Source organism: Tiliqua scincoides, chromosome 16 (assembly GCF_035046505.1).
Source record: "Tiliqua scincoides isolate rTilSci1 chromosome 16, rTilSci1.hap2, whole genome shotgun sequence".
Lineage (NCBI taxonomy): Eukaryota > Metazoa > Chordata > Lepidosauria > Squamata > Scincidae > Tiliqua > Tiliqua scincoides.
The window spans coordinates 1,098,560-1,125,348 of record NC_089836.1 but is presented as its reverse complement, the minus strand read 5'-3'; the positions used below and the strand labels follow the sequence as shown (position 1 = coordinate 1,125,348).

The window sequence follows — 26,789 nt, the reverse complement described above, 5'->3', positions numbered from 1 at the left end:
TGAGGTACAAGATTTATCTGTGGAACTCCTTGCCACAGGATGAGCTGATGGTATCTAGCCTAGAGACCTTGAAAGGGGGAATCGGACAGATTGATGGAAGAAAAGCCCATCATGGGTTACAAGCCATGATGGGCACGTGCAACCTCCTGGTTTTGGAAGTAGGCTACCTCAGAATGCCAGGTGCAAGGGAGTGTCGACAGGATGCAGGCCTGTTGCTGTCCTGTGCACTCCCGGAGGCATGTAGTGGGCTACTGTGAGATGCAGGAAGCTGGATTAGAAGGGACTTTGGCTTGATCCAGCAGGGCTCTTCTGATGTTCTTATGTTCATCTGCAATGAGGCTTCCTCAGAGGGAAGGATGTGCTTTGCCACAGGATGTGCTGATGGTATCTAGCCTAGAGACCTTGAAAGGGGGATCGGACAGATTGATGGAAGAAAAGCCCATCATGGGAAAAGCCTGTAGATAGACTACTTTCCTGGCTGTCTAGGAAGGCAAAGGCGGGAAGATAAGATCGACCCTCTTGTTTTCTTGGCCTTTCTGGTCTGGTAGGAAGATGAAGAGGTGGCACACTGTGCTGATCCTCTCTTGGCACCCTGCCAGCCCTAAGAAAGGCGAGGCAACCCATCCTTTTTGGCTACCCAGGAAACTCTCAAGGGCCACAATAGCCACTGGGGTGGGAAAGTGCTTGCACTGACTCTTCCTCCTTCCTCCAGCCCAGTGGCCAATGGAACTTGCCCTCGCAATTCCTGGGGTGAATGCAGGAGATGGTGGGATCAAGTCTGAGAAGCAGCAAGAGGTGTGTGCTTGTGCCCACTTGCTCAGTGACGACAGGAGGGAGAGAAAAGGGGTGGGGGAAGGGGGCCCCACCTGCCCTCGGCCCAAGGGCCTGCTACAACCTGGGGCTGCCATGCGAGGAGGGATGCACCACCATTTGGGCTACCACCAGCTGGAAGTGGTACTGCCTCCGAAGGAACTAGACCAGAGAGAGAGAGAGAGAGAGAGATCAGGATGAATGATATGGCTCAGTGGGGCCTGCCGACTGACTGGAGAAAAGAAGCTACGACTGGTGCGTTCTTCTCCCCCAAACATGTGGAAAAACCAGTGAAGCCTGTCCTTGTGCCTGGCTTCTCAAAAACATTAATGCATTGCTTCCCTGTTGTCACTTTGGTATGTGAAATGCTGACGAGGAGAAACTTCCTTCTCAAGCTCTCGCAAACAGGTGTTTGCAGGAGGGGCGGCCATAGTTTGGACAGGTCTGGATGGGTCCAAGGCCAGTCCAGTCCAGTTTCCCCAGACTCAGCTGGTTCAGGTCAGCAACAGGCACGCTTTCTAGCCCCAAGGCTATGCCAAGAGCCACAGGCCGTGGTAACTTTGATCAGTAGTGCAGCACTGAACAAATATATACAGTATTTTGTATTTAGTTATTTTCAGATCACATGACTTTCCCTGTACATTTTTCCCATCAGCACCTGTGTTTTGAATGGGAGGAACTGCAGGAAGGAAAAGAGGATGTCTTCCTTCCCCTCTCCTATAAACTGCCTGTTTTTTAGACCAGCATTGCCCCAGACAGGGTGCATGCTGTGGTCCGTAGGCTGGCGTGCCCCCACATCCTTCAACCATGCGCACAGAAAGCAATGCAGTGTCCAAGCCTGCCACAATTGGGTGTGCACACACACAGGAAATGGGCCCAAGGGCTGGAGTGTTAGCCCTCGACAGGGAGGGCTGGATCTGGTCCTCAACCCGTACCTCTGCTTTACAAGATGGGCCTCACCCATTCTTCCTGCAGGGAGCTCAGGATGGTCAACAAACTTCTTCCAGCCTCCGCTTAATCCTCACCTTCCACCTGCTGGCAGTGGAAGATGGCACACATTTTCCCATAGGCATCACCGCTGTAACCTAGTCAGTCTGGCAAGAACAAGAATCCTGGTTGGCTACGTAGCGCCACCTGCAGGCAAGAAATGAAAATCGGTTACTTCTGCTGCCTTTTCAATGGGGCGGCTGGCTGTGTGGGTCTTGAGGCTGCTAGGCTGATCTAAAGCCAAGGTTAGTGGTGAGGGGTTATGAGTTTGAACAGATTGTACTGTATATATTTATCTGCAGAAGCTGGTTTCACAAACCAGATAAGAGACAAGCTGCTAATCAAGACTTCTCTGTTTCAAATCTTGCCTCTGCCAAGAGCTCACCTTAGGCAAGCGACACCTTCTCAACCTGTCTTTTCCATCTGTGAAATGGGCCACAAATACACGGGAATAATTCTAACTCAGCTTATGTGATTGCTGTAAGGGTTTCATCACGATAATGCACATTTTGCCCTTTCAGAAAGGCTATTTAAACGCTAGCGCTATCACTCTGCTTTCCGCCACTGGGCTTTGAGGTGGCTGAGAATATTGTTCAAATTAAGCTGTTTTCAGCTAATGAGGGAGTGAGTTTTTGCACTTCTTATCGTCCACTTTGGAACAAATCAACATGCAACAACAACAACAACAGTATTTATATACCGCTTTTCAACAAAAAGTTCACAAAGCGGTTTACAGAGAAAAATCAAATATCTAATGGCTCCCTGTCCCAAAAGGGCTCACAATCTGAAAAGATGCAAAGGAATACCAGCCGACAGCCACTAGAACAGACAGTGCTGGGGTGAGGTGGGCCAATTACTCTCCCCCTGCTAAATAAAAGAGGACCACCCACTTGAAAAAGTGCCTCTTACCCAGTTAGCAGGGGTTAATATGCACACTCACCCTAGGCCAGCTGTCTATTTTAGTGGGCCGAGATCTTCTGCTACTGCCCTCCAGCAAAGAAGCCCCAACAGTGGCAGCAAGACAAAGGACAAGCTTGCCCTGAAAGTGCCCCTTTCCCACCAGGTCATAGAGGGTGCCCGATCATCTTGGGGGCAGAAAGCTGCTCCTACCACAGGGTTCATAGATCTACTGGCCGTGAGTACATCCACAGGAGGGACCTTGATAGTACTGCCCTCTGATGGTCGGGATGATATACAGGTTGACTACTGCCTGGTAGCAGATATGAGATCTGTTCCCAAACCTCCCGCGGATACCGAGATCCATTGGGGGTGGGGGGGCTCAGAGGATCTCTGCGTGTGACCAGAAGTCCTGGAGATGTTCTGAGGTGAAGATACCATGCAGCCTCCATACACCTCAGAAGACCTCCCAGAGGCTTCTAAAAGGCTCTTGTAGTTTTTTTTGTCAAACCGGAAATGCCTCTCAAAAGCCACTGGGAGGCCTTCTGAGGTGTGCAGAAGCCAAGCACAAACTCTGTTTGCCTCAGAACGTCCAGCAACTTCCGGTTGCACGGTAAGTCAAATCTGCAGGTCCCAAACTCGTGGATAAGGAGGGCACACAGCTTCAAAAAATCATTCATCAAACAAACTCATCACCGGGCATCTCTTCTCAGCTGGGATTGTATTGTCACCAGGAGACTGAGCTGTGCGCCAGCAGTTCTCTGGCTTGAAGTTCTCCTCTACCGTGAACTCACTTGGCAGCCTCAGGCGAGCCACTCCTCAGCCTCAGTTTTCCCCATCTGTGAAATGGGTACAATAATACTCACCTGCCAGGGCTGTTGTAAGGACATCAACAAAATTTCTGGCCAGAAAGAAAGAGCCAGGATTGTGTAATGGTTTGGAAGTTGGGACTTAGACTTGGAAGAGGCTGATTCAAATCTTCGTTCAGCCACGAAGCTTTCCGGGTGACCTTGGGCCAGCCAGTCTCTCAGCCTCACCCACCTCACAGGGCTGTTGTGAGGTCAGGAGGAACAATTCTCACACTCTGAGGAAGGGTGGCATAAAATGTGAACCATAAATAATAAAAAAATGAAGGGCCTAATCGAATCCAACTTTCCAGCACTGATGCAGCTCGGAGGTAAGTGAATGAATGTTCCCCCTTATCTTGAAGAGGCCTCTGGGACTGCCCCCCCCAACAGGATGCAGCATATGCCCCATTGGCACGGCTGCATCAGTGCAGGAAAGTTGGATGGGACTGGGCCCTGAGTGTGGTTATTCAACTCCCTTACAGGGGTATGAGGATAAAATGGGAGAGGGGCAGAGGGAGAAGTTTTTGGAGGGGGGTGGGATAGAAACGAGAACAATCAATTGTGAAAACAATTTTTTTTTCCTTTTTATATAAAATTCATTCCAGTCTGGGTTTTTACGCTTGTTTTAAAAAGTCCAGTCCTGTATTAAATTACAAGTTCATCAGGGACGCCCAACAAAGGCCACATCCGGACACTGAGCACATTTCAAAATGAGGCCAGTGGAACAGCCCAGCCAAGGCCTCCTGCTTCCAAAGGCGGGCGCGGAGCCTGTGGTCAAGGCCAGGGGCGCCTCTTCCCAGTCTCTGCGACTGAGTCCACCTGGGGAAGGCGCCGCTTCACTGAATGATGCCATCCTGGCTGCCCTGGGCCGCTTGCCCCGGGTCCGCGGCCACTGCAGGGGCGGGCGTGCTGCTCTGCAGGAACCGGCGGAAGTCCTTGATCACGGGGCGGAGGATCTGGATGAGGGCGCTCAGGGCCGCCTGCGTCCCTTCCATGGCCTGGGCCTGGCGCTCCTGGGCGCAGGCCTGCACCTCCTGCGAGCGGCGGATCATCTGCAGCAGGTCGTTCTGCTGCTCCAGGTGCTGGGCGATCTCCTTCACGTGCAGGTTGGTCACCCGCTGCTCCTGCAGTAGCTTGGCAGAGTTCAGGGCAATGCGGCTCTTCAGCTCCTGGGGTTTCACGGAGACCTCCGCCTGCTGGGCAATCACCTCCAGGGGGGCTTCGGTGGCCCCTGTGGTCGGGGCCTCCGTTGTGCAGTACTCCACGACGCCATCCTCCAAACTGTGGTAGGTGGTCTCTGCTGGAACTGGAGAGGCAAAAAGTGTCACCAGAAACTGCTGTACTCAGCTGGGGGACAAAAGCAACCAAATATGGGCAACTGGTTGCCCTAAAGCAGAATGCGGGCACTCCCAAAAAGCTGTCTGTGACTATATGACACTGCCTTGTACTGAATCAGGTCACTGGCCCACCTACTCAGTCCTGTGGATGTTGACTGGCAGCATCGCTTCATGGTTCCAGTCCCCAACCAGCATCATCTCTCCAAGGTTTAGACCAGGGGTGTCCAAACCCCGGCCCTGGGGCCACATGCGGCCCTCGAGGCCTCTCAATGCGGCCCTCAGGGAGCCCCCAGTCTCCAATGAGCCTCTGGCCCTCCAGAGATTTGTTGCAGCCCACACTGGCCTGACACAACTGCTCTCAGCATGAAGGCAACTGTTTGACCTCTTTGTGTGAGCTGTGGGATGAGGTCTTCCTCCACTACTTGCTGTTTCACGTCTGTGGTGCAGTAGCGGCAGCAAAGGAAAGGCCGGCCTTGCTTTGTGCAAGGCCTTTTATAGGCCTTGAGCTATTGCAAGACCTTCATTCATTCATATAAGTTCATCTTTAATATATTCATTTATGTAAACCTATGTAAATTTAATCAAATTTAAAATGTAAATTAATTCTTTCTCTCCCCGGCCCCTGACGCAGTGTCAGAGAGATTATGTGGCCCTCCTGCCAAAAACTTTGGACACCCCTGGTTTAGACAGGGGTTTCTGCCAGTCCTACCTGGAGACCTCAGGGACTGAACCCAGGGCCTTCCTCAAGCAGAACCAGCCATTTTCTATTCTTTATGTCTATTTGACTATTTATGGCACTTCACACTTCCATCATTTCTGCATGTTACAACACAATCCCATACATGTCTACTCCCTCCCAGCCTCCTCAAGAAGGCCTCCCGGACACAACCAGAAGCCACTTCCAGTCACAACCCAGAGGCCCTCTATGGTGCCCACCCCATTGTACTTGCATACCTTACCGGGTGGTTGCAAAGAAGGATTCCAGCAAGACAGTACACAAATAAATTAATCTCATGCTTTTGGGTAACACATAAAGCAAAACGAAAGGCTTCTTGTACCTCACAGCTTTGGGGTCCCACAATTTGCAATTCTTTCCGATGTGTGTGGGGAAGGGCGGAATAGAATCCGCCAACCGAGAACGTTTAGTGCAATTTGGAAAGACGGCTCCAGTCCACAAAACCAGTGTTGTGACAGGACTGTTCAACTTTAAGATGACGCTGCAAGATTTGCTTATTTTAATATGAAGTGTGCAATCTCACTGCGTGCTTTGTATTAGGGGTTAGGGCAGCGGTTTCCCAAACTTATCTGGGTCATGATGGCCTTCGCAGCTGCCACCATCTTGGATCTTGTGAAATCTCATGAGATCTAAGATAGTAGCCCCCCAGTCTCACGGGGAAACACGCCAAATACTTTTGAGCCAGCAAAAAGCAGAGAGTGTGCAGGTGATGGGATTGATGCAACTTACTCTGAGTAAGGGTGACAGTAGCAGCTGCAGCTGTAATAGGTATTTCTGACCCATCTGCTGCAGTGCAGTCTCCGGCGGGCAGGCTGATGATAGTGGCTTCCCCCAACAGGTTGCAAATGCGTTGTTGCATGGGGGTGAGTATAACTGGGGCAGCGGTTGCCCCGGTGGGATCCTCCGCATCGTGACCCCCGCCACCTCCATCATGGCCCTCGCCACCTCCTTCCATGGCTGCCCGGACCTGTGCCACCTTGCGCCGCACTTCTGTCTTAAGGTCGGACCACTTTTTCTTGACCTCGGGCAGCTCCCGGCGGCAGGTGGCCACAGCATTGACGCGGCGGAGGATGTTGTGCCAGGCGGCCGCTTTGGCGGCCAGCGGCACGCCCGCATTGAAGTGGTTGATAAGCAGGTGCTTGCTCCGCTCCAGCTCCTCCACGATGATCTCCACCTCCCGCTCTGAGAAGTTCATCTTGCGTTTTTTAGCTGGAGGGGAGGACATTGCCATGGGATAGCTGGAGCCAGAGAGCTGTGGGGAGCCACAGGCTGGAGGTGAAGTCCAAAGACAAAACACGATGGGATGTCTAGGAAAGAGCAGAGAGAGAAGCTCAAATGCTGTTGATTCTGCTCTGCAAAGGCGGAACTCTGGGAGGGGTGAGGCTCGGCTTATTGACCAAGGAAACCCCCATAGAGTAGGTAAGATTACGTTTAACAGGGTCTTGGTAAAAGGGAAGAAGCCATAGCTTGCAGGAATCTGTATGCTCAAAGGTTTTGGGTGAAAGCCACTGATTGCAGGGGACGGGGGGGGGGACGGGGATAACACAGGATGATGTTATGACATCTTGGTGAGCAAAAGCTGGTTGTAAGCTTCCAAGCAGTCATGCTTCGAAGACCCTTTTGGGCGATGCCAGGGGATTAAAGAGCAAAAACAGTAATACAGAAAACCACTGTATTTTCTAAGGAATGAGATGACATATGGGGTAAGGGCGAGGTGAAGAGGACAGGAAGCCAAAGGGGACTTGGGGTGGGGAGAAGAAGAGGACACCTTCTTGGAGGTGGGGATCAGGAAGGAAGCTATCAATTATATAGAAGAGAGGTGGAAGGAAATGTACCATGCAGAGATAAGGTAGCAGGAAATGTGTGTTGGAGGGGGAAGGCAGCTAGCAAAAACTTAAAAAGCCTTTAAGTTCAATCCAATGCAGACCTATGGAGGGGTGTACCCCATTTATATTCCTATGTAAATATGCACAGAGCAGATTTTTAAAAAAATGTGTATGCAAAAGACATTCCCACGAAATTAAATGTATCTGAGAGGATGCTGTAAAAAACACCATCAGGGCAATCAGCGCTACAGAGCAATGAACTATAAAGCCAGAACTGGGAAAACCTAAGTAAGTAAGTAAGTAAGTAAAGTAAGTAAAGTAAGTGAAGGAAGGAAGGAAGGAAGGAAGGAAGGAAGGAAGGAAAGAAAGAAAGAAAGAAAGAAAGAAAGAAAGAAAGAAAGAAAGAAAGAAAGAAAGAAAGAAAGAAAGAACCATAAGCCCACAAGCTTGTTGGAAGGACAGAACATAAAAGTAATAAATAAGCAAGAAAATAAAATTGTAAATTTTTGGAAGAAATAACATTTTGACAATTCCAGGGAGAAAAGTTTCACTGGAATTTTGGGGAGGAAAAAGTTGCAATATATAATCTACAGGGGAGAAAATATGATATGATGGGAAAAGAAAAGCTAATAGGCAGGGCTTATGATTGGGTAGGTGCAGGAGGTACCTCAGACCTGGGCTTGTGGTCTGAAAAGGGGCCCGAGAGCCAAAGGAAGGGAGCAGAAATTTCCTGGGACCTCAGAAAAGGTTTGCATGTATTATGTGAAGACTGGCATCCACATTTTGTGATACCCAACAAAGTTTCATATATTGTAATTTGTACAAATTATGATCCAATGGAGAAAGCAAGGAGTCCCAAAGAAACTTTGTACCCAGAGTTGTAATATAATTTGGCATGTGTGTGTGTGTGGGGGGGACGACGACACTGATGTGGATGGAAGGGAAGAAAATTGAGAGCCAGGATGATGAGGGGCAAGCCTGGAAGCAGACACAAATGCGTCCTGCAATTCTCCACCAGCCCCTCCCAATGCCTGTTTGATGTGGCACCAGCACAGCATTCACAAGAGCCATAGATAACAAGTGACAAGTTGCAATTCTTCCCCCTGCAGACAAGTGAATTCACAGATAGTGAATTCTAATATCTTAATATAGATATATCTAATACGGGGTGTGTGTGCGCATATCTGTGCGCACACAGATATGGATCCTGTATCTGTAGTCACGTATGGTTGTAGTCACATATTATCTGTAGTCACATAATCTGAGAATCCTGTATCTGTAGTCACATATCCATGTTCTCCTGCACATGAGTTCTGATGTGGCACAAACACAGGAATTAGCGGATAACGAGAACAGAGCCGCAAATAACAAGAGATGGTGCCTTCCGGTGACCTCTCATCCTCGCGGGGGTTGTGGAGGTTCAGCTAGAGTCCCCAAGATGGCGGGGCAAGTCTGGAAGGGGACACAAATGTCTCTGACGATTCTCCAGGGGCCAGTCCCAAGGCCCGCTTGATGTGGCACCAGCTCAGTATCAGCAGATAATGAGAATGTAGCAGTGGATAACATGAGATGGTGGCAATTCTGCCCCTCACAGATAAGCGACTTCAGGGATAATGGATCAACTGATAAAGAGAACTGAGCATCTATAGGCTCATGACGGTATAAAATTTAGGGCGGGGGAGGAAATGTCAGTGTAACTTGGTGTGGGGTGGGGGAAGCAAATGTCAGTGCAACCTAATGGCAAAAGGTGAAATTTTTTTTTTTGTGGGGGGGGAAGGAGAGGAAACAGATTGAGGCTGCCATCCTGCCCAGGTTTTTACCTGGGAGTAAGCCCCATTGACTAGAATGGGAGTTACTTCTGAGTAGACCTGCAGAGAATGTGACTCTTAGATGTAATTGGCTGTAAGGGGGGGGGAGAAAGAGGGCAATGTCAGTGGAATGGGGGGGCCTGCCTTTCTGGGGGGGAAGTGGACCCCCCAGGGAGGGGGTGGGGGGCTCCTGGGTAGAGGACCAGTATAGTGGGGGATAGGAAATGGGGCTGCCTGAAGGATTCTGGGGGGGGGGGTAAGTGGTCCCCCAGGAAGGGGGTGGGGGCTCCTCAGGGGGGTCTTGGGTAGAGGTCCTGTACATTGGGGAGGGGAATGGGGTGCCTGAGGGCTTCTGGGGGGGCAAGTGGCCCCCCAATGAAGTGGGTAGGGGGCTCCTGAGGGGGCTCCTGAGTAGCAGACCAGTACAGTGGGGGGGATGGGGCTGCCTGAGGGCTTCTGGGGGGGAAGTGGTCCCCCAGGAAGGGGGTGGGGGGCTCCTCAGGGTGGTCCTGGATAGAGGACCTGTACAGTGGGGGGGGGGGGGAAATGGGGCTGCCTGAGGGCTTCTGGGGGGGGAAGTGGCCCCCAGGAAACAGGTGGGGGCTCATGGGTAGAGGACCTGTACAGTGGGGGGGAAGGGGCTGTCTGATGGGTTCTGGGGTGGCCCCCCCAGGGAGGCGGTGGGGCTCCTGAGGGGAGGCCCAGAGCTGGGGGCCAGCAGGATGGGGACCTGAGCCCCCCAGGCCCAGGGACCCCCAGGGAGCCTCTGACGGCCCTGCTCGCCCCCTCCCGCCCTTTCCCTCCCCTCCGCCAGAGCTACGCAAACTGCGTACCGCGGCCGCCCGGCAGGACCCGCACCAGAGAGCGCCTCCAGTCTGCGGCAGTGGCGTAATGGCTTCTGGAATCGGCCCCTCTCCGCCTCTTCCCACCCATTGGGCCGCGCCGCTGCCTGTCAGGTGGAAGCCCCGCCCTCCCCTCTGGTCCTACACGTCATCGCCCTGTCAGCTCGTTTTGCCCTCAGTCGCTCTTCTTGGCGGTGTGTTTACACACCGCTGCGTTGATTGGTTAGCACCGATGTCCGTCACGCCTTCAAGTCCCGCCTTCGCGTCAGGCTCTCGCTCGTTTTCTGCCTATCAAATGGTTAAGTCCCGCCCCAAACACGTGCTGCAATTTACTCGATTGGCTGAACCGGTGCTCGGTCGACCAATCACCGCCGCTCTTGACACTTCTCTTTTCTTATTGGCTGAGGGAATCTGAAAGGCTGGTTAAAGGACCTCCCCCTTACGTTAGGAGGCGTGTCCGTGTTCTGGCGGCTACGGACGCAGGGGGCGGTGTCTAGGACGGGCCACGTGACATGAAGCCAGCGCTTTCCTTTCTTTTTTTTTCCTATCCCGTCCCTTTTTACCATTACGCTTCATTCCTCCCTGTTGTTACCGTAAGTCTTTCCTCACTTCTGATTGGCTAGTGTCCGTCACGTGGTTACTCATTCAATGACTGCCTCTTCTATACTGCTGTTTGATTGGTTGGCGGAGGTCACATGATGTGCTTTGGTCTGACTGCAGCTCGCAGATCTAGAAAAAGCCTAGAGTTGCACACGTGGGCAGCTTTGGGGGAAGATTTCAAAGCAGTTGCTGGGCATGAGACTATGAGGTTTGCATTTATTTTACTCAGGAGTAAGGCCATTGTGTTCAATAAGACTGAAGCTTGCAATCCTGCCTTACTCACCAGAACACTATACAATGGGGTTTTGCAGATTTCATTAAAGTCCCACAGCCCAATCCTATTGGGACCCACTAGGTGGGTCACGAGCCAATTTCAGGCGGGTCCCCATTCACTTCAATATTTTATTTTTAATATATTAAACCTGATGCTCTCATGTTGTGCGACTGCATCTGGGGAAATGTGACAGAACTATACTGTTAACAGGCTACAATGTTTCAATGCTTTCAAACAAGATAGTCAATGGGGCTTACTCCCAGGAAAGTGTGGATAGGAGTGTAGCCCTTACAGCCCAATCCTATCCTCACTTTCCTGGGAGGAAGCCCCATTGACTCTAATAGAACTTACTTCTGAATAGACGTGCACAGGCCTGGGCTGTCAGGCTTAAGCAACTGTCACGTCCCCCAAACGCAGCCACGTGCCCTGGGAGCATCAAGTCTAAAACAAATTCACACTGAAGTGAATGGGGGCCCACCTGGTGTGTGCCGACCCATAGTTCGAGAAACACCGCTTCCCTTCACCGCGCCACGAGAAGCGGCACTCTAGGTGTTTTGGCAGGTCTTGCGCACGCGGGGGGCGTGGCCGAGCGTGGCGCTGCACGCCCGCCTCCCTTAAGCCGGCTCGGGGCGCGCGCGCAGCAGCCAATCGCGGCGGGTCGCGGCGGGTGGCGCGAGGGGCCAAAAAGCGCGGAGTCGCGGCTGCTGCTGCTGCTGCTGCTGCTGCTGCGGAGGAGGAGGAGGAGGAGGAGGAGGAGGATGCCGGCGGGTGCGCGGCGCTCGCTGGCTTCCCCGGTGGTGAGCGGCGTGCTGTGCCAGTGCGGGGCCGGCGGGGGTGCCGCGGCCCCCGAGGGCTCCTCTCCGCAGCCCGCGCCCCTCGTGGAGCAGGAGCGGCGCCTGCGCAGCCTCTTCCTACAGCTGGACGTGAACCGCGACGGCGCCCTTTGCGTGCACGACCTGGCCGTGGGCCTGCGCCGCCTCGGCCTGCACCGCTCTGAGGGGGACCTCTGGGTGAGTCCTGCGCATGCGCCGCCTGCTGGCCGGCTGGCCTGCCTTGTGTTAACCTGTGGAACTCCTTGCCGACGAAGGGGAGGCGCTTGGCAAGGGGATGGAACAGACTCACAGGCCAATGATTAGGTCAATAGAAAGACGTCTCTTGACCCAGTGTAGTGTCAGCCTCTCTGCCTGCCAGCCAGCCTCTCTGCCTGCCAGCCAGCCAGTGTTAACCTTTGGAACTCCTTGTCACAGGATGGGTGGTGCCTGGCAAGGGGATGGAACAGACTCACAGGCCAGTGCTTAGATCAATAGAAAGATGTCTCTTGGCCCAGTGTGGTGTCCTCCTCTCTGCCTGCCAGCCAGCCTGCCTGGTGTTAACCTGTGGAACTCCTTGCTGCAGGATGAGGTGGTGCTTGGCAAGGGGATGGAACAGACTCACAGGTCAGTGGTTAGGTCAGGAGTCAAGAGGAAAGGTGTCTCTTGACCCAGTGTGGTTCCTCCTCTCTGCCAGCCAGCCAACCTGGTGTTAACCTGTGGAACTCCTTGCCACAGGATGGAGGATGGTGCCTGAAAGGGAGATTGGACAGACTCACACATCAGCGGATAGGTCAAGAGTCATTCCTTGACCCAGTGTGGTGTGTTCTCCCAGCCAGCCTGCATGGTGTTTACCTGTGGAACGCCTTGCCACAGGATGTGGGGATGGAGTCTGAAAAAGGAGTTGGACAGACTGATGGGGGGGGAAGTCCATCACAGGCTACAAGTCGTGTTGGGTACATGTAACTTCTGATCTTCTTTTCTGCTCTCTGCTGTACTCACCATGGGGCTTGGCATCCCAGCATGTTGTTAATCTGTGGAGCTCCTTGCCACAGGATGCAGGGAAGGCACCCTGTGAACAGTGTTGGACAGACTGATGAAGCAAAAGTCCAAAAGAAGGTATATGTAACCTTCTCCTCTGCCAGCCGCTGTTTTGACTTGGGGCAGAGCATCGGGGTTCTGTCCTAATACTGTTGTGTCCAGGCATGTCTTCTCAGAAAGAAGTCCCACTTCGTTCAGTGAGGCTCGCTCCTGGGCAGGTGCATCTAGGGTCTCTGCCCTGATCTTCTTCACTGCCAGCCACTGTATTCACCTCGGAGCAGAGCATCAGGGTTCGGACCTGTTCATCAGAGCATAATCCGTGTACTGATGCATTTATATACATATACATAATATTACAGCTTAATACATATACTGAGCAGCTTCTGGGGCTGAGAAGGATTAAGGTAACATGCATTGTATTAGTATAGTAAATAAGAAAATGTTACTTTTCCCAGAATGTAGTTAATTTGTGGAACTCCTTGCTGCAGGATGTGGTGATGGCTTCTGGCCTGGATGCCTTTAACAAGGAATTGGACAGATTGATGGAGGAAAAGTCCATCACAGGTGACAAGCTGTGAGAAGCAGGCTACCTCAGAATGCAAATGCAAGAGAGGGCATCAGGATGCAGATCTCCTGTTGTCTTGTGTGCTTCCTGAAGCATCTGGTGGGCCACTGTGAAATCCAGGAAGCTGGACTACATGGGCCTTTGGCCTGATCCAGCAGGTCTCTTCTGATGTTCTTATGAACTTAAGATAAAGGTTTCAGCCCTCTCCCCAAGTCTTTGGAAGTAGAGTTTTGAGGAGTGGTTCTAGCTCAGTGTACAGAAGATCCTCAGTTCCATCCCTGGTGTAGGAGATGGAGGTAGGGCTGAGGGAAACCCTGGGATGGAAACCCCATCTGAAACCCTGGGGAGTCCCTACTGGTCTTTGTCTGACTTGGTTCCTTCACCACCACCCAGTTCCTGTACCCTTTGCCTAATGTGTGTATGTGTAAATCTGAACAAGCATGAACATTAAGGCACCACATCAGCTGTGTCATGCGCTCTAAGGTATGGTTGGTGGAGTCACACAGAAGGGCTTTCTGGGTTGGCTATAAAATGTCTTGCAGCAGGAAATCCATCTGCTGTAGGCTCACATGAAGTGTCTGTTGCCATGCATTCTGTTAGTAATGTTCTCTTTGGAGCATATTTTTAGTCCTAAGGACAGATGCTTCTCTGTGTTTTCAAATTGGGTGGGGGGCTGTTGCGGAAGAGCATATGGTGGTAGAACTTTCAGCAATGTGTAATGGTTGTTTTGGGTGGTGGTCCCAGGATATGACTACATCGTTGTTCTTACTTGGCCGTCTTCACTCACTAAAGGATCTTTTTCTCTTCTATTCCCAGTTCTCATTGCTACCTTTAATACTATTCCCGTTCTGGTCACCTGTCTGGTGCCACTGTCCTCTTCAGATCCCAGCTCAATGTGGGGGGTGCCCCCCATTATTCTGAAGCCTTTGGTTAAACTCCTTGATCTTCATCCCGAGCTGAAACACACAACACTGCATCTATGCGTATTCATTCTTGTCCTTTCCTCATCTCTCTCTCTTTCTCTCCTTAGCTGTCAGAATATAGATTGTAAGCTTCTTGGGGCAGGGACCTGCGTGTTTGCTTCTGTAAAGTGCCATGATAATAGCAGGATGTGAATAAGATAACTCCATTGGCTCTTAGTCTTTCCCCTGAGCGTGGTTGAGCAGTCCCATATATGCTTGGGCAAATACTTACTGAAGGCCCAATCCTATCCAACTTTCCAGCACTGGTGCAGTTGCAATGCAGTCCCAAGATAAAGGAACAAATATTCGCATACCTTAAGGATGCCTCTGTGCCTCCCCACCATAGGATGCATTATATACCCCATTGGCACATCTACACTGGCACTGGAAAATTGGGTAGGATTTGGCCCCAAGTCTTGCAAAATGGAAACCCCCCTTCTTGCTGGTGCACTGTCTTTTTCTTCCCCTGGGGGCTGGGGATAAGAATAGGCCCTCAGTTTGGCTGTACTTGTCGTAAGAGGCGACTAAACAGCCACTGGGTAGATGGGACTTGTCAGCCTGGGAAGGCAGCTCATCTGAGAGAAGGAAAACTCTGATCCCAAACCTCCACTGCCTTGTGGCTACATCCAGTTATGGAAAAGGCTTCAGGAGTCAACCTCGAGGCAAAATCCGGAGCCGGAGTCCCTGAGGCAGTTCATGGCTGAACACAGTCACGTTCTGGCAACTCCTGCGATGCCGCTGGAACCAACCGTATTGGGCTCTGCCTTTCCATTGGACCATTTCAGCGACGTGGAGAGGGGGGATTTGCTGCATGGGTAACAGTCTATCCTCCATACCTACTTTACCCAGGCTTCACGCACTGGAGAGTACACTCTGTTCCAGAACCACCATTCAGAGCGTGACACCATAGTCTTCCGAGACTGAAGGATGCCAACAAAAAAAAATGTCTTTTTCACTCTAAAACCCAGACAGCACTCCCTACTGGTGACTAAGATGCCTGTAAGAGACTTGGGAGTTTTCCCATTGGTTCCCTCATGGAGCTCCCTTCCCCATAGATCTCTAGAGACTCTAAGGCAGGACAGTCACTTAATTCACATAGTTCTTGGGGACAGACATTCCTCCCCGCCCCTTTTTCATGAGCCTTGTGGAACAATTTGTCTTCTCTTGGTGCCACGTGGACTTGTTCAGTCTGTTCTGGAATTCTTTGCTACGTACTTTAGTTTACAGCTCTGAGGGTGGTGTAGGAAGCCCCGTGTAACATGTAAGAGTTGCATGTTCCTTCTGGAGGAAAGAACCTGGTGTAGTTTTAGAGGAGTGAATTTGCAGTAAAGGCTGGAGTAGTTGAAAATAGGGGTGGATACCTGTGGGGGAAGGGAGGTGGCCTGGGGAAATACTTGGGTTATATGACCAGGTTTGAGAGTCACATGAGGAAGAGTTAGTGCCATGATACCAGCAGGTGAAGATGCAGGAGAACAGGGATGTCCAGGGATGCCCTGGGGGACAAATTCAGATGTGAAGGGGCTGCCTTGTTAGGTGTGAGAAGGTAATGTCAGTGGGGTGGAGCGTCAGGTTGAAAGCCAAGTGGAAGCAAGTACAGGTGGTACATTGGTATCCGCAAGGGATCTATTCTTTCACCCTCTGTGGATACAGAAAACCATGGATGAACAAATCTGTGGTTTTGGTGTCTTTAAACGCCTGGAAGTGACCAAAGCACTCTGGTTGCCTCCGAAAAGCTTTCTGAAGCCTGCAGAAGTTGCACCTGTCCACCCATGGCCTCTGCAGGCTTTAGAATGGCCCTTACGGGCAGAAAAAGTGATGTTTTAATGCTTTTTAAGGTACTCTGAGTCTTGGCTTCAGAAAGCCCTCCAGAGGCTACTGGAGTACAGCTCTTGTCAGCTCTTCAGAGGGTTCAGGTTGGGCCAAGTCTGGCTCAACATGAGTCCGGGGACACATGTTGAGCCAGATCCATGGATCTTAGATCCACAGATAAACAGGCTCAGCCTGTATTGCCTTAAGAGTGTGTTGTTGGAGAGAGGCTCTTAGTTTGCGGGGTAAGCAGGAAGCTGGGTGTATGTAATTATTGAACTGAAGTGTTTATTTTGGGCTATACCATGGTGCTGCAGTCATAAAGCTGAAGGCTCTTATCCTGGAGTTAGATGTTCAAAGAGCTTTCCGTGTATCATCTTGGTAATGTACTTTGTAGTAGCGAGTGGCTGGTGTTATCAGCCTCCCCACAGCTGCTTGTGGGAGCCTCTCTGGATCATTTCAGCACCTGATAGTTCTAGGCCAAGCTTAGTCAGTGCTGACTTCTTGTGACTCCACCTGTGGCAGGGAGGCTGAGTTCAGCCTGCTGCCACCCACTCTTGGTGTATGCCCTTGTGCTCCTGGCGTATCCATGGTGGCAGACCAGAAACCCAGATCAGGCTGAATCATCCTTGTTAAAGGGGTGGCTGTTGGTTCAGCTGGGAGTTTGCATAGGTATGTAGAGAAACAGTAATGGCCATGGTAGCTGGATGGAAATGCTGGTCTGGGGACTGCTTAGGCAGAGGGCTACTTTTACAGATAGGCCAGAGGTTAAACCCAGTAGTTTGTTGCTTGTGGTGTACCATTTAGGTTGCTCCTGATAAAGTCATAGCCCTCCTGTGGCTTTTGGATATTAGTGGGCCAAAGTGGCTCCTTATGATTTTTGAGATTCAGGTTTGACTGTGGTTCTCATTAAATTGGGGCAGTGTCTTTTGTCATTGAGCCCTAAATGTGGATTTGCGTGCTTGACGCATGGCTCTGCAATCTCTTCACCTGGCGGAGAGGCACAGCTTTGGACTCTAGTGGGTGCTGTAACCGCGTGGTTTGACAACTGGTGCAGAAAGAGGGTATCTCTGTGCCAGGAACACTTGTCAGAAATGTCACCCTTGGGCAGCAATATCTTGACTGATTAACATTTGACCAGATTGCAGGGTGGATTGATTTTTAAACCAGGGCAATTTCATTCAGTGATTTAAATTGCCAAGCAGAAAAGACTAATTGATTTAAATCAGAATTTCCCTTTATTATTGAGATGCTTATCGGCTGACTTATGGACTCATTTAGTATAATTGATAAGCTGAGTCATAAATACTTGCAACTGAATCCTCCTAGGCATAAAACCAGAAATGAATGATGGGATCAGTGGATGGCACCTGTGGAGGCATGCCTGTTCCCTGCCCCCGGTACCCAGCCATAATGAGTGTGTCAACTATTGAGCTATATGATGAGTGGGATATTTCCACCCACAGTTTGCTCTTGCAGAACAAATCAGCCGTTCATAAGTTCTGAGACTAGGTTTTCATTATCAGATTGCATTTTAAACCAGCTTGTCTCTTATAGACAAAGCTTCAAAAGAAAAACTTAGTCAATTTAAAGAGTGTTCTTTATGTATTTTAAGAAATTGTCAATTTTTAAAAATCGATGTGGCATCTATATAATTTGCAGCTCACAAAGGGTGTGACAACTACGAAAAATAGGTGGTCTGAAGTGAAATTTGCACAAGCCTGTTCAGTTTTTCTTGGCAGCAGCTTCTGGGTTGAGGACAAGCATTGTTTTTAATACCTGCTTGCAGATAGATGCAAAATTTCATAGAACTTGCACATTTTGAGCAGGGATGTGGTAGCGCGGTGTGTTAAACCGCTGAGCCTGTCGACCGCAAGATTGCAGTTCAAATCCGAGTAACGGGGAGCTCCCATTGCTTGTCCCAGCTCCTGCCAACCTAGCAGTTCGAAAGCATGTAAAAATGTGAGTAGATAAATAGGTACCACCTCGGTGGGAAGGTAATGGCGTTCCATGCGCTTAGGCCACATGGCCATGGCCATGGAAACTGTCTACGGACAATGCCGGCTCTTTGGCTTAGAAACAGAGAAGAGTACCATGTCATGAATATGTACAGTTTAGGCCTAGTAACATGTAAAGCCTGAACCAAGCTAAAACAGTAACACAGAAGTGGCTTGCAGTCCTAGCTGCTAAGAATTTACAACTCAATGGAAGGTGATTATGTAGCACCTAGGCAGCCAGAAAGACGCCCATCAAGGATGGAATGCAGCTGTAGATCTCCAGGGGGGAGGGAAGAGCTGAGAGGTCGAGCTTCCAGCCCCACTTCTGTAGGACAGGGTTTTTGTCTCTTGGTGAGATAGGTGGTGGGTGCACATCCTGCCCCGCCAGGACCATGTGGTACATAGGTAACTGGGCCTGAGGATCTACAAAAGAAGCTGACCCAGGTGAGAGTCAGAGAATAATAGTTAGCCAGTTAGCTTTGTTGTTTTATGCTGATATGTTTCCTAGAAGTTTTTATGCCTCTAGCATTTGCTGCCTTTTGTAACCCTTTGTACTTAATAAAGTAAAAATCCTTTTACCATGTTGCTTCATTGTCTGTTGCGGGCAAAGGTTCAGAATCCTGCCTAGCCGTTCAGCAAGCTACCAAAAATCCTCATTGTGGACTAGTAACTTGAGGACTGAGACTTTAAGTAAAGGAAGTGCTCAGTGCCTACAAGGGATGTAGTTAAGCCTAGAGGGTCTCGGTGTCCCTGGACTGAGGCACTGGCTCTTACAGGGTGGTGGCAGTACTACCGAACAGGGATCTTTGAGGGCTCTAGGGTTCAGAACCAACAACTCTGAGCACCCCAAAACCCTGGGAGTGAGACCAAGTATACTACACACCGCCCCTAGGGTCGAACACAACTAGGCTTAACATTGGGGGGAACCTTTACCTTTAAGTTGATGAAACCGATCTGCTGTTGAACAGTGTGTGTGCGCCTCCCCCCAGCATCATGATTTTTCAGCCAGGTCTTACTGTGAATAATATTTAGATTGGCCAGAAAACTCATTTTCGTTATAAACGTCTCTTTTCCTTTCTCTTTCACAACACTCAAACGTTGACGTAAATAGTAAGAAGGGGGCTCAAAGGTAGCCTTGCGCTAACACATGTGCTTGTCCTCTTCCCTTCAATACTTTTTCTCTGCCGTTCTGCTAGATAGGCTTGTGGTGAACGCTCCTCTGAACTTTCTTCTCTTCTCTCGCAGAGTCTGACATCTCTCCTCTAACTCGTCCTCCTTGTGTATCAGCTGTCTAGATTCCAGCATGTGAGCTCTGCTACTTGCCTTCTCATGTGTTCGGAGATGTGTGACCCACTCATGCCCACCACAAGCAACCGTGGCTGGAGCACCTGCTCAGAACCTCACAACTCTACTGAGAATAACAGTCTCCGATGGATGGCAAAGAAGCGATCACCATGTTTTTTTTGCAGCTAATAACTTTTGGGAAAATGAGCTGTCCAGCGTGTGTGTGTTCCCTCTCCATCGTCTGAACTTACTTGTGAACCTTTCCTTGCTTAAATGTTTTCTTTGTTGTGTGTCTTTCTGTGAAGTGCTCCCACGATTGTGAAATGATGTACAATAAATTGTTTGTATGCCAGTTGGGGTTGGGTGCTTCTGACATCCATGGCACAGGTGAGAAAGGGTGTGGAATCTGAGAGTTCTGGGTAGCTTTCCAGCTGAAATGGTTGGTGCGGCAGCCATTTCTTCAGGGGTCCAGAGCTGTCCCTAGAACGGTACAACTCAACCAGTGTGGTGCCCCCCTATTATGGCTTTGAAAGCACAGTTTCCTACCCAATTGCCCTACCCAAGGGATCTCTTTGCAGGGGTCCTTGTCTTATCTTGATCATGGCAGCCAGGTGTTACCTGTGATTACTGCTGACCCTACCTCTCTTGCTGAAGATTTAGAGGTGAGGGGTTGGCCTGGCCAGCATGTCTCACTTGGAAGTAGGGTAACTTATTGCTTCCAAGTGTCTCCAAAGCCTGGTATGAAGTGAAGCTGAACCTCTTAGAAGACTTATCTTTGCAAGTGCCAGGAGGCGAGAGTCAGGGTGGAGAGTCTTGTGCCCTTCCTGCGGACATGAGAGACTTCTTTTTCTTCTCTACACTCTGCCATTTTCTGGTGTCCCTGCATCCATGCAAAGTGTTTTGTGCCCTTAGCCTGGGCTGCTAAGGCTGTTGTACTGTGCAGGGGCCTCTATGTGGGGAGTGGGTGGTGTAGCTGCACTCCAAAGGTCAACCAGAGCAACTCCTCACCTTGGCAGCAATTGCCGATCTTTATACTCAGCAAATTGTGAGGGGTTGGCAGCTCCTACAAGGCAGTTGGGGGCGGAAGGCAAGCAGTCCAACTCAGCCTGATTTTGCTTTTAAATTTCCCAGGGCAGGCTCTCTGAATTATTAGCTGCGATAGTAATTTCATACTGAAAATAGCTGCTTTTCTATGTTGATCTTAGGATATCTGTTATGAATTATTATTTGTACACTGATGTTCATGGACATGGTGAAGAGAAGGGTGCGTAGAAGGGCTCATCATTTAAAATTATTTATTCATTCAAATTTTTACACCTCCCTTCCTCCAGGGAGCTCAGGGGGATGTATATACTTCCCTCCTCTTTTTATCCTCGCAACGGCCCTGTGAGGTAGGTGAGGCTGAGAGATAGTAACTGACCCAAGGACACCCAGGAAGCTTCGTGGTTGATTGGGGGTTTGAACCTGGATCTTCCTGAGCCTCTGACACCATCCTGGCGCTCTGTCACTGACACAGTAATGACTCGTTTGACACAGTGGATCTATTCTGGTAAGTTGAGCACTGTGTGAAACAGGGCTGGAGAAGACATCCTTAAAGTTAAGGCCAGAAAGTGGTGGCGTTTGCCCCTACCCCTGCTTCCTAGAATGAACTGTTCCCATTGGTTAAAATGGCTGTCAGTCCTTCTAGGACATTGAATGTGATAACAAATCAGCACTCAAGGAAGTGGCATTGTGGGAGGTATGCAGGAAAAATAATACAATGAGCTTCCTTTGGCTCCTGACAAGGAGGGTAAAGGTGGCACATAAATTGTTCAAATAAAGTGGATGGCAAGGTGCATATGGGGTGCTACTCAATCATGTTTCATGAAATCACCCTTTCAGCTGTGCAGCTTCTGCCATCACTTTGCAGCTCAGCAGTGAGAGGTGGTCTGCAAAGTGACGCCGTGGTGGTAGTGGCGCTGCTGAAAGATGGACCTCTTGATCATAGAATCATAGCGTTGGAAGTAGTAAGTTGCATGTAAGATGCCCCTGCGTGTAGCAAGAAATCCTAGCGCGTCTCCAGCAGGTGCCCATTGAACCTCTGCTTGAAGACCTCCAGGGAGGGAGAATCCACCATCTCCCTTGGCAATCTGTTCCACTGCTGAAGTGCCCTGGTGGTCAAGAATTTCTTCCTGATGTCCAGTCTGAATCGCCTCTTGCAGTTTGTACCAATTGCATCCAGTTCTGCTCTTAGGGGCAGCTGAGAACAGATTTGTTCCTTCTTCCACATGACAGCCCTTCAGGTATTTGATAACTGGGCTCTCCCAGCACCTTGGCAGTGGCTCCCCTCCCCTTTCATGGTACTGAAAGGTTTCATGGTACACCTTTCATGGCACCTTCTGAGGCCTCCACCTGTCTCTGCCTCCCAGCACCTTAGCAGAAGGAGCACTGCTCAAAGCCACATAATTGACCTCTCCCAGCACTGCACTTTCAGTAGTGCCCATTTGTCATTATGTTTTTCAGAAACTGAGCCCTGATGGTGGAGCTGGGAGAGCTCGAATATCACACAGGCTGGATAAAGAGCTTCTGTGGTCTGTATCTGACCTTATTTGTGACCCCCCTGGTTTAAGTGCTTGGAGGTTCCACCTTTTTTGCACAGGGATCAAGGGAGATTAATTCAGCTCATTCACTTTTCTTGAGGATTCCAGCTCCTGCCTGCATCCCATGAGGTCACTTGCAACTTATGCAATGGTAAGGTGATATGCCAGAGGGCTGGACTGTCAGGGAGAGATCACAGTGATCCTGCCTTTTTATTTGGCATTGGGAATTATCTACTGTAGTCAGATGCCTCAGGCCTGCTGGAAATGTGTATCCTGTTCCTGTATTATGTCTTGCTTCTTAGCCCTCAGCTTTTGTTTGTTGTTACGTCCCAGTTGTGCAAACTAGACCACAGCTTGGGAACCCAGGAGGAAAGGGGCTGGTATATGACTCCAAGATGTGGCTCCTAGTTGTGGCTCAGCCAAGGTAGTCCAAACTGAGAAAATTCTATATGAATGAAACTGGAGCACATTGGGTAAGAGTTGTGAATAATCCTTGTCCTAAATATACGTATCTTTCTGCAAGAAACATCATTTCCAAGTGCTTAAATATGTTGCAGGGTGTTATCCTAGAAGGTTGTGATTTCTGCTGCATACACTCTGGAAAGTTGGTCTGCGCCAGCTGTTGGGCTAATACAACTTTGTTCACCAGAAATCTCACAGCAAAATAAGACACAATGGCTTTAATTGTCCCTTGTGATCCTGACTCATCCAATTTAAGCCTGAAGCTGAAGGCAACTGGAGTGTTTCCATGTATCTTCCGGTAGAGCTGAAAATACAACATTGCTTTTCCCTCATTGTCATTGAAAAGTGCTACCTTTGGAATCTTCCCCCCTTTATGGTCATTGTCTAAGGCAGGGATGTCCAACTTGTTTCATACAGAGGGCCAAACAGCATTCACAGTGCCTGCTGAGGGCTGGAAGTGACATCATAAAGCAGAAAATGACATCATTAAATAGGTGATGACCAGAAACAAGCACTTCGTTCTCACATGAAACTCATGAACTGCAAATGAAAGAAGAGAAAATCTGGATATCTTGTTCATGTTTTCAAGATATGAGAGAGCTCAATTATCAAGCTGAGAGACCCCAATTATAACAGGGGTCAGATAAATTGCTTCTGGGGCCTCAAGTTTGAAACCCCTGGTCTAAAGCAGTGATTTTCAACCCTTTTCATCTCAGGGCACACTGACAAGGTGCTAAAATTGTCAAGGCTCACCATCAACTTTTTGATAATAAACAAGGTACACCATGCTGCTGGTGGGGGGCTAACATCCCCCAATGGCCCTAATAATAAATGACCCTCTACCTAATTCCTGCGGCACACCTGAAGACCATTCATGGCACACCGATTGTAAATTGCCGGTCTAAGGCCTAGCTTTTCAAGGAGGATGTTCGGTCTGTGTCTGGGTTTGTACCACTTCAGGGTTGTGAGAGGTCCCCATGACTCTTTAGAAAACTAGTGTGTGGGGGGATTCTAGACTTTCCTGATAAGCTAGCTTGCTGTGTGCAGGGATTGTCTGTCTGTGTGTCCATGGGAGTGCATTCAGTTAAGTGGTACAAGTCAGGCATGAGTGAGAACCAAATGGCAGTGTGTTAAACTAGAATACTTTCCATAGCCTGCCTTGCAAGTCTGTCCAGGGGTAGCTTCATATGGGAGCTGCTTTGATGCTAAAGGAGCTCACGTATTAGACTTCCTGCATTCCTTGCTACTGGGTAGATTCCCTGCTTTGCATGTTAACATGAGAATTCCAAGTTGCTCTTGTGCTTCCTCAACTGATTCACATTCATAAGGTCCAGATAACAAATGTTTGTTCCTTAAAAGCCAACAGCTGTAAGAAGAATAACTGGGTAACACTATGCCAAACAGCCTTGAGGGCTTGTACTGAAGGTTACTGGCTTGGTGCAGCTTGGTTAATAGCTGTGCCTTTTGTCTAACCACTTGCTTGCTGAAGTTTATTTTCAGCTGTGTAGCAGAGTGTAACTTGATTCCCAGTCCCAAATCCTGTGCAGTTGGATTCAGGGGAGTTTATAAATGTGCAGCTTGGCTAGGAGAAGCTGATTACCCTCTTTGAACCATTCCTAGTTACCACTACCTTGAAGAATTTGTGTATGTGTGAGAGAGAAGGAAATGGGGGAGCATTTCTTCATGCTCATCTTATTATTCATAGACTGCACAAAAATTCCTTTTGCCTCTTTGTGAAACTGGCAGTTGCTCACCACCCCTGTTCTTGGTGTGGGATAAATGGAAAGGAAAGCTGTGTATTTTCATTGCACTGCCAAAAGTAAGAACATAAGAACAGCCCCACTGGATCAGGCCATAGGCCCATCTAGTCCAGCTTCCTGTATCTCACAGCGGCCCACCAAATGCCCCAGGGAGCACAACAGATAACAAGAGACCTCATCCTGGTGCCCTCCCTTACATCTGGTATTCTGACATAACCCATTTCTAAAATCAGGAGGTTGAGCATACACATCATGGCTTGTACCCCATAATGGATTTTTCCTCCAGAAACTTGTCCAATCCCCTTTTAAAGGCGGATTAAAGAGTAAGCTACTCTTTGGATCTCTTAACATGTAGGAAAAGAGCCACCTTTCCGATCCTGTGGGTACCTCTACCTCCTGCATTGCTGTCCCCCACAAACACCTGAGGTGCAACATCAGTTTTCAGTTTGGGACCCTTCGGAAAGAGAAACTGTTGTTTCTTGTAAGTAGTCTCAAAATAAAGGGGTTGGGAATGTGCGAAGTAGTTGGCACGCAGTAATCTGAAATTCTTCTCCAAAGCAACAGAGGCAAGCTTGTTCTTGGCTGTGGGAACATAGTTGCTCAGAAAACTCTGCAGTGGGTGTTTAGAGAGAGGCATTGCAGGCACAGAATTGGTCAGCCTGCTGGTCTCTTGCTGTTCCCAAGGCAGCTCAAGTGGAGAGAGTTGTGTCTCAGTGGTAGAGTCCACAATTTTGTGTGGAAGGTCCCTGCTTCATTCCCCAGCACTAGCATCTCCAGGCAGGACTAGGAAAGACCCCTGTCTGAAACCCTGGAGAGCTGCTTACAAGATGGACCCAAGGGCTGACTTGGTAGGCAGCAGTTGCATTAGTGCAGCTAGCAGTGAGCTTGCCAAGCAGGAACTGGACAGGTGAATAGCTGGGGTGTTCAGTTATGCTAACACATTAAACCCTTGCGCTCTAATAGGATAGCCTTTCTTTGGTTTCCCAAAAGAAGCTTAGCAGGTGGCAGAAGGAATCTGAAGGGACGTTTCAGTCTTGCCTGTGCCCCTCCCAGTTGGCTTAAATTAATAGGTCTGCTTTTCTTGGGCACAGAGGCTCTGGGCTTTGAGTGCACACCAGTCCCATTGTTGTGGGGGGGAGCCAGCAGAAGCTGTGGCCCAGAGCACCTTTTCCCGATTTTGAGTGGTGTGCCGGCTGCAATCTTTGCTTAGGAAAGCAGATCCAGCCACATTTGCCCAAGCCTTGGTCACATCTGGACTAGGTTGTTGCCGCGTGCTTGGCTTGCCCTTCAGAAATATTTGGAGACAGCGACTAGTTCGGAAAGCTACAGCCAGCTTGATGATGGGAGCGACGTGGTGAGGGGTGGAGGGCGCACTGCTCCCTTCCTGTGCTAGTGACGCTGGCCTTCCATCTGTCTGTGAGTCCAATTCCAGGAGCTTGAATTGGCTTAAAACACTATATGGTTAGGCCCCACAATAGCTTTAAAAAGATCTCCCCTGTCACATTTATCCCTCCTTTGGGATCCTTGGGAGACAGGGGGGCTCCACTTCATTGAGTTAAGCTGACTATGGTAGTCTTACCACATCCTCAGGTTGTTGGGGGGGGGGGGCACACTCTCATAGCTTTTAAGAAGGCCTTTGAGATGTACCAGTCCTGTCACACTTTTGCCTGGGGGTGTGTGTGGCTGAGCTGTTCCTATATCTGCTTTCAGAATGCTGGGTTGTGGTTATCTCCCAATGGCTTTGTCACCTGTTCAGTTTTTGTTGTCACTAGTTATTAGGAATTTGTTGTAACAACAAATTTTTACTAATTAGTTGGCTTAATTAGAACTCTTTAGTGAAAGATGTACTATGAGTGAATGGTGTCTCCCCCCCCCCCCATGTCTCTGTGTTGGGGGTTGTTGGTTGGTTGGCAACCTTCAGTCTCTGTGACTGAAGGTATAAGACTGAAGGTATAAGAAGGTATAAAGACTGTGGTATAAGACTGTGGTATTCTCAGGCGGTCTCCCATCCAAATACTAACCAGGCCTGACCTAGAGGCAGCTGTACCAAGAGATCTCCACAGTAAGGTGCTTTTTCTGCAGCCTGTTTGACAGCTGATATGAAAGGACTTGCCAGGAGTAGTTCTTCATCTGTCGTAATGGGCAAGCTGGTTTCCCCATCCCATGTGCAGGCCTTGCAGAGGACCCGTTCTGTTTTCATAGGAACATAAGAAGAGCCCCGCTGGATCAGGCTAAAGGCCCATCTAGCCATCTAGTCCAGCTTCCTGTATCTCACAGTGGCCCACCAAGTGCCTTCAAGAGCGCACAAGGCAACAAGGTCTCTACAGCCACACCCTTGTACCTGACATTCTAAGATAGCCTACTTCTAAAATCAGGAGGTTACGCATGCCCATGATGGCTCGTGACCTGTGATGGGCTTTTCCTCCATTGATCTGTCCAATCCCCTTTTCAAGGCGTCTAGGCCAGATGCCATCCCTACATCTCAGTGGCAAGGAGTTCCACAAGCGAATCACATGCTGGGTAAAGAAATATTTTCTTTTTGTCTAACCTTCCTGAGAT

The 26,789-nt window shown here is 49.6% G+C and overlaps 3 protein-coding genes across 4 annotated transcripts in view; 1 reads left to right on the top strand and 2 right to left on the bottom strand.

The window, feature by feature from the left end:
* Positions 1-26,789, bottom strand: part of NOTCH1 (notch receptor 1) — a 787,535-nt gene that overhangs the window by 225,525 nt on the left and 535,221 nt on the right. The window lies entirely within an intron of this gene.
* On the bottom strand, positions 4,055-10,156 carry NAIF1 (nuclear apoptosis inducing factor 1). The gene is made up of 3 exons (XM_066610817.1): positions 10,083-10,156; positions 6,345-6,922; positions 4,055-4,848 (listed from the first exon to the last, which is right to left on the bottom strand). The coding sequence occupies exons 2-3, from the start codon at positions 6,844-6,846 to the stop codon at positions 4,379-4,381; spliced, it is 972 nt and encodes a 323-aa protein (XP_066466914.1). The 5' UTR covers positions 6,847-6,922; positions 10,083-10,156; the 3' UTR covers positions 4,055-4,378.
* LOC136635407 (calcium-binding mitochondrial carrier protein SCaMC-2-like) lies at positions 11,721-19,774 on the top strand. Of its 2 annotated transcripts, none has more exons than XM_066610490.1 (2): positions 11,721-11,975; positions 19,433-19,774. In XM_066610490.1, the coding sequence occupies exons 1-2, from the start codon at positions 11,724-11,726 to the stop codon at positions 19,616-19,618; spliced, it is 438 nt and encodes a 145-aa protein (XP_066466587.1). In that variant the 5' UTR covers positions 11,721-11,723; the 3' UTR covers positions 19,619-19,774. The 2 variants fall into 2 exon arrangements, with proteins under 2 accessions (XP_066466587.1, XP_066466589.1); XM_066610492.1 differs by having other exon boundaries at positions 19,391-19,523.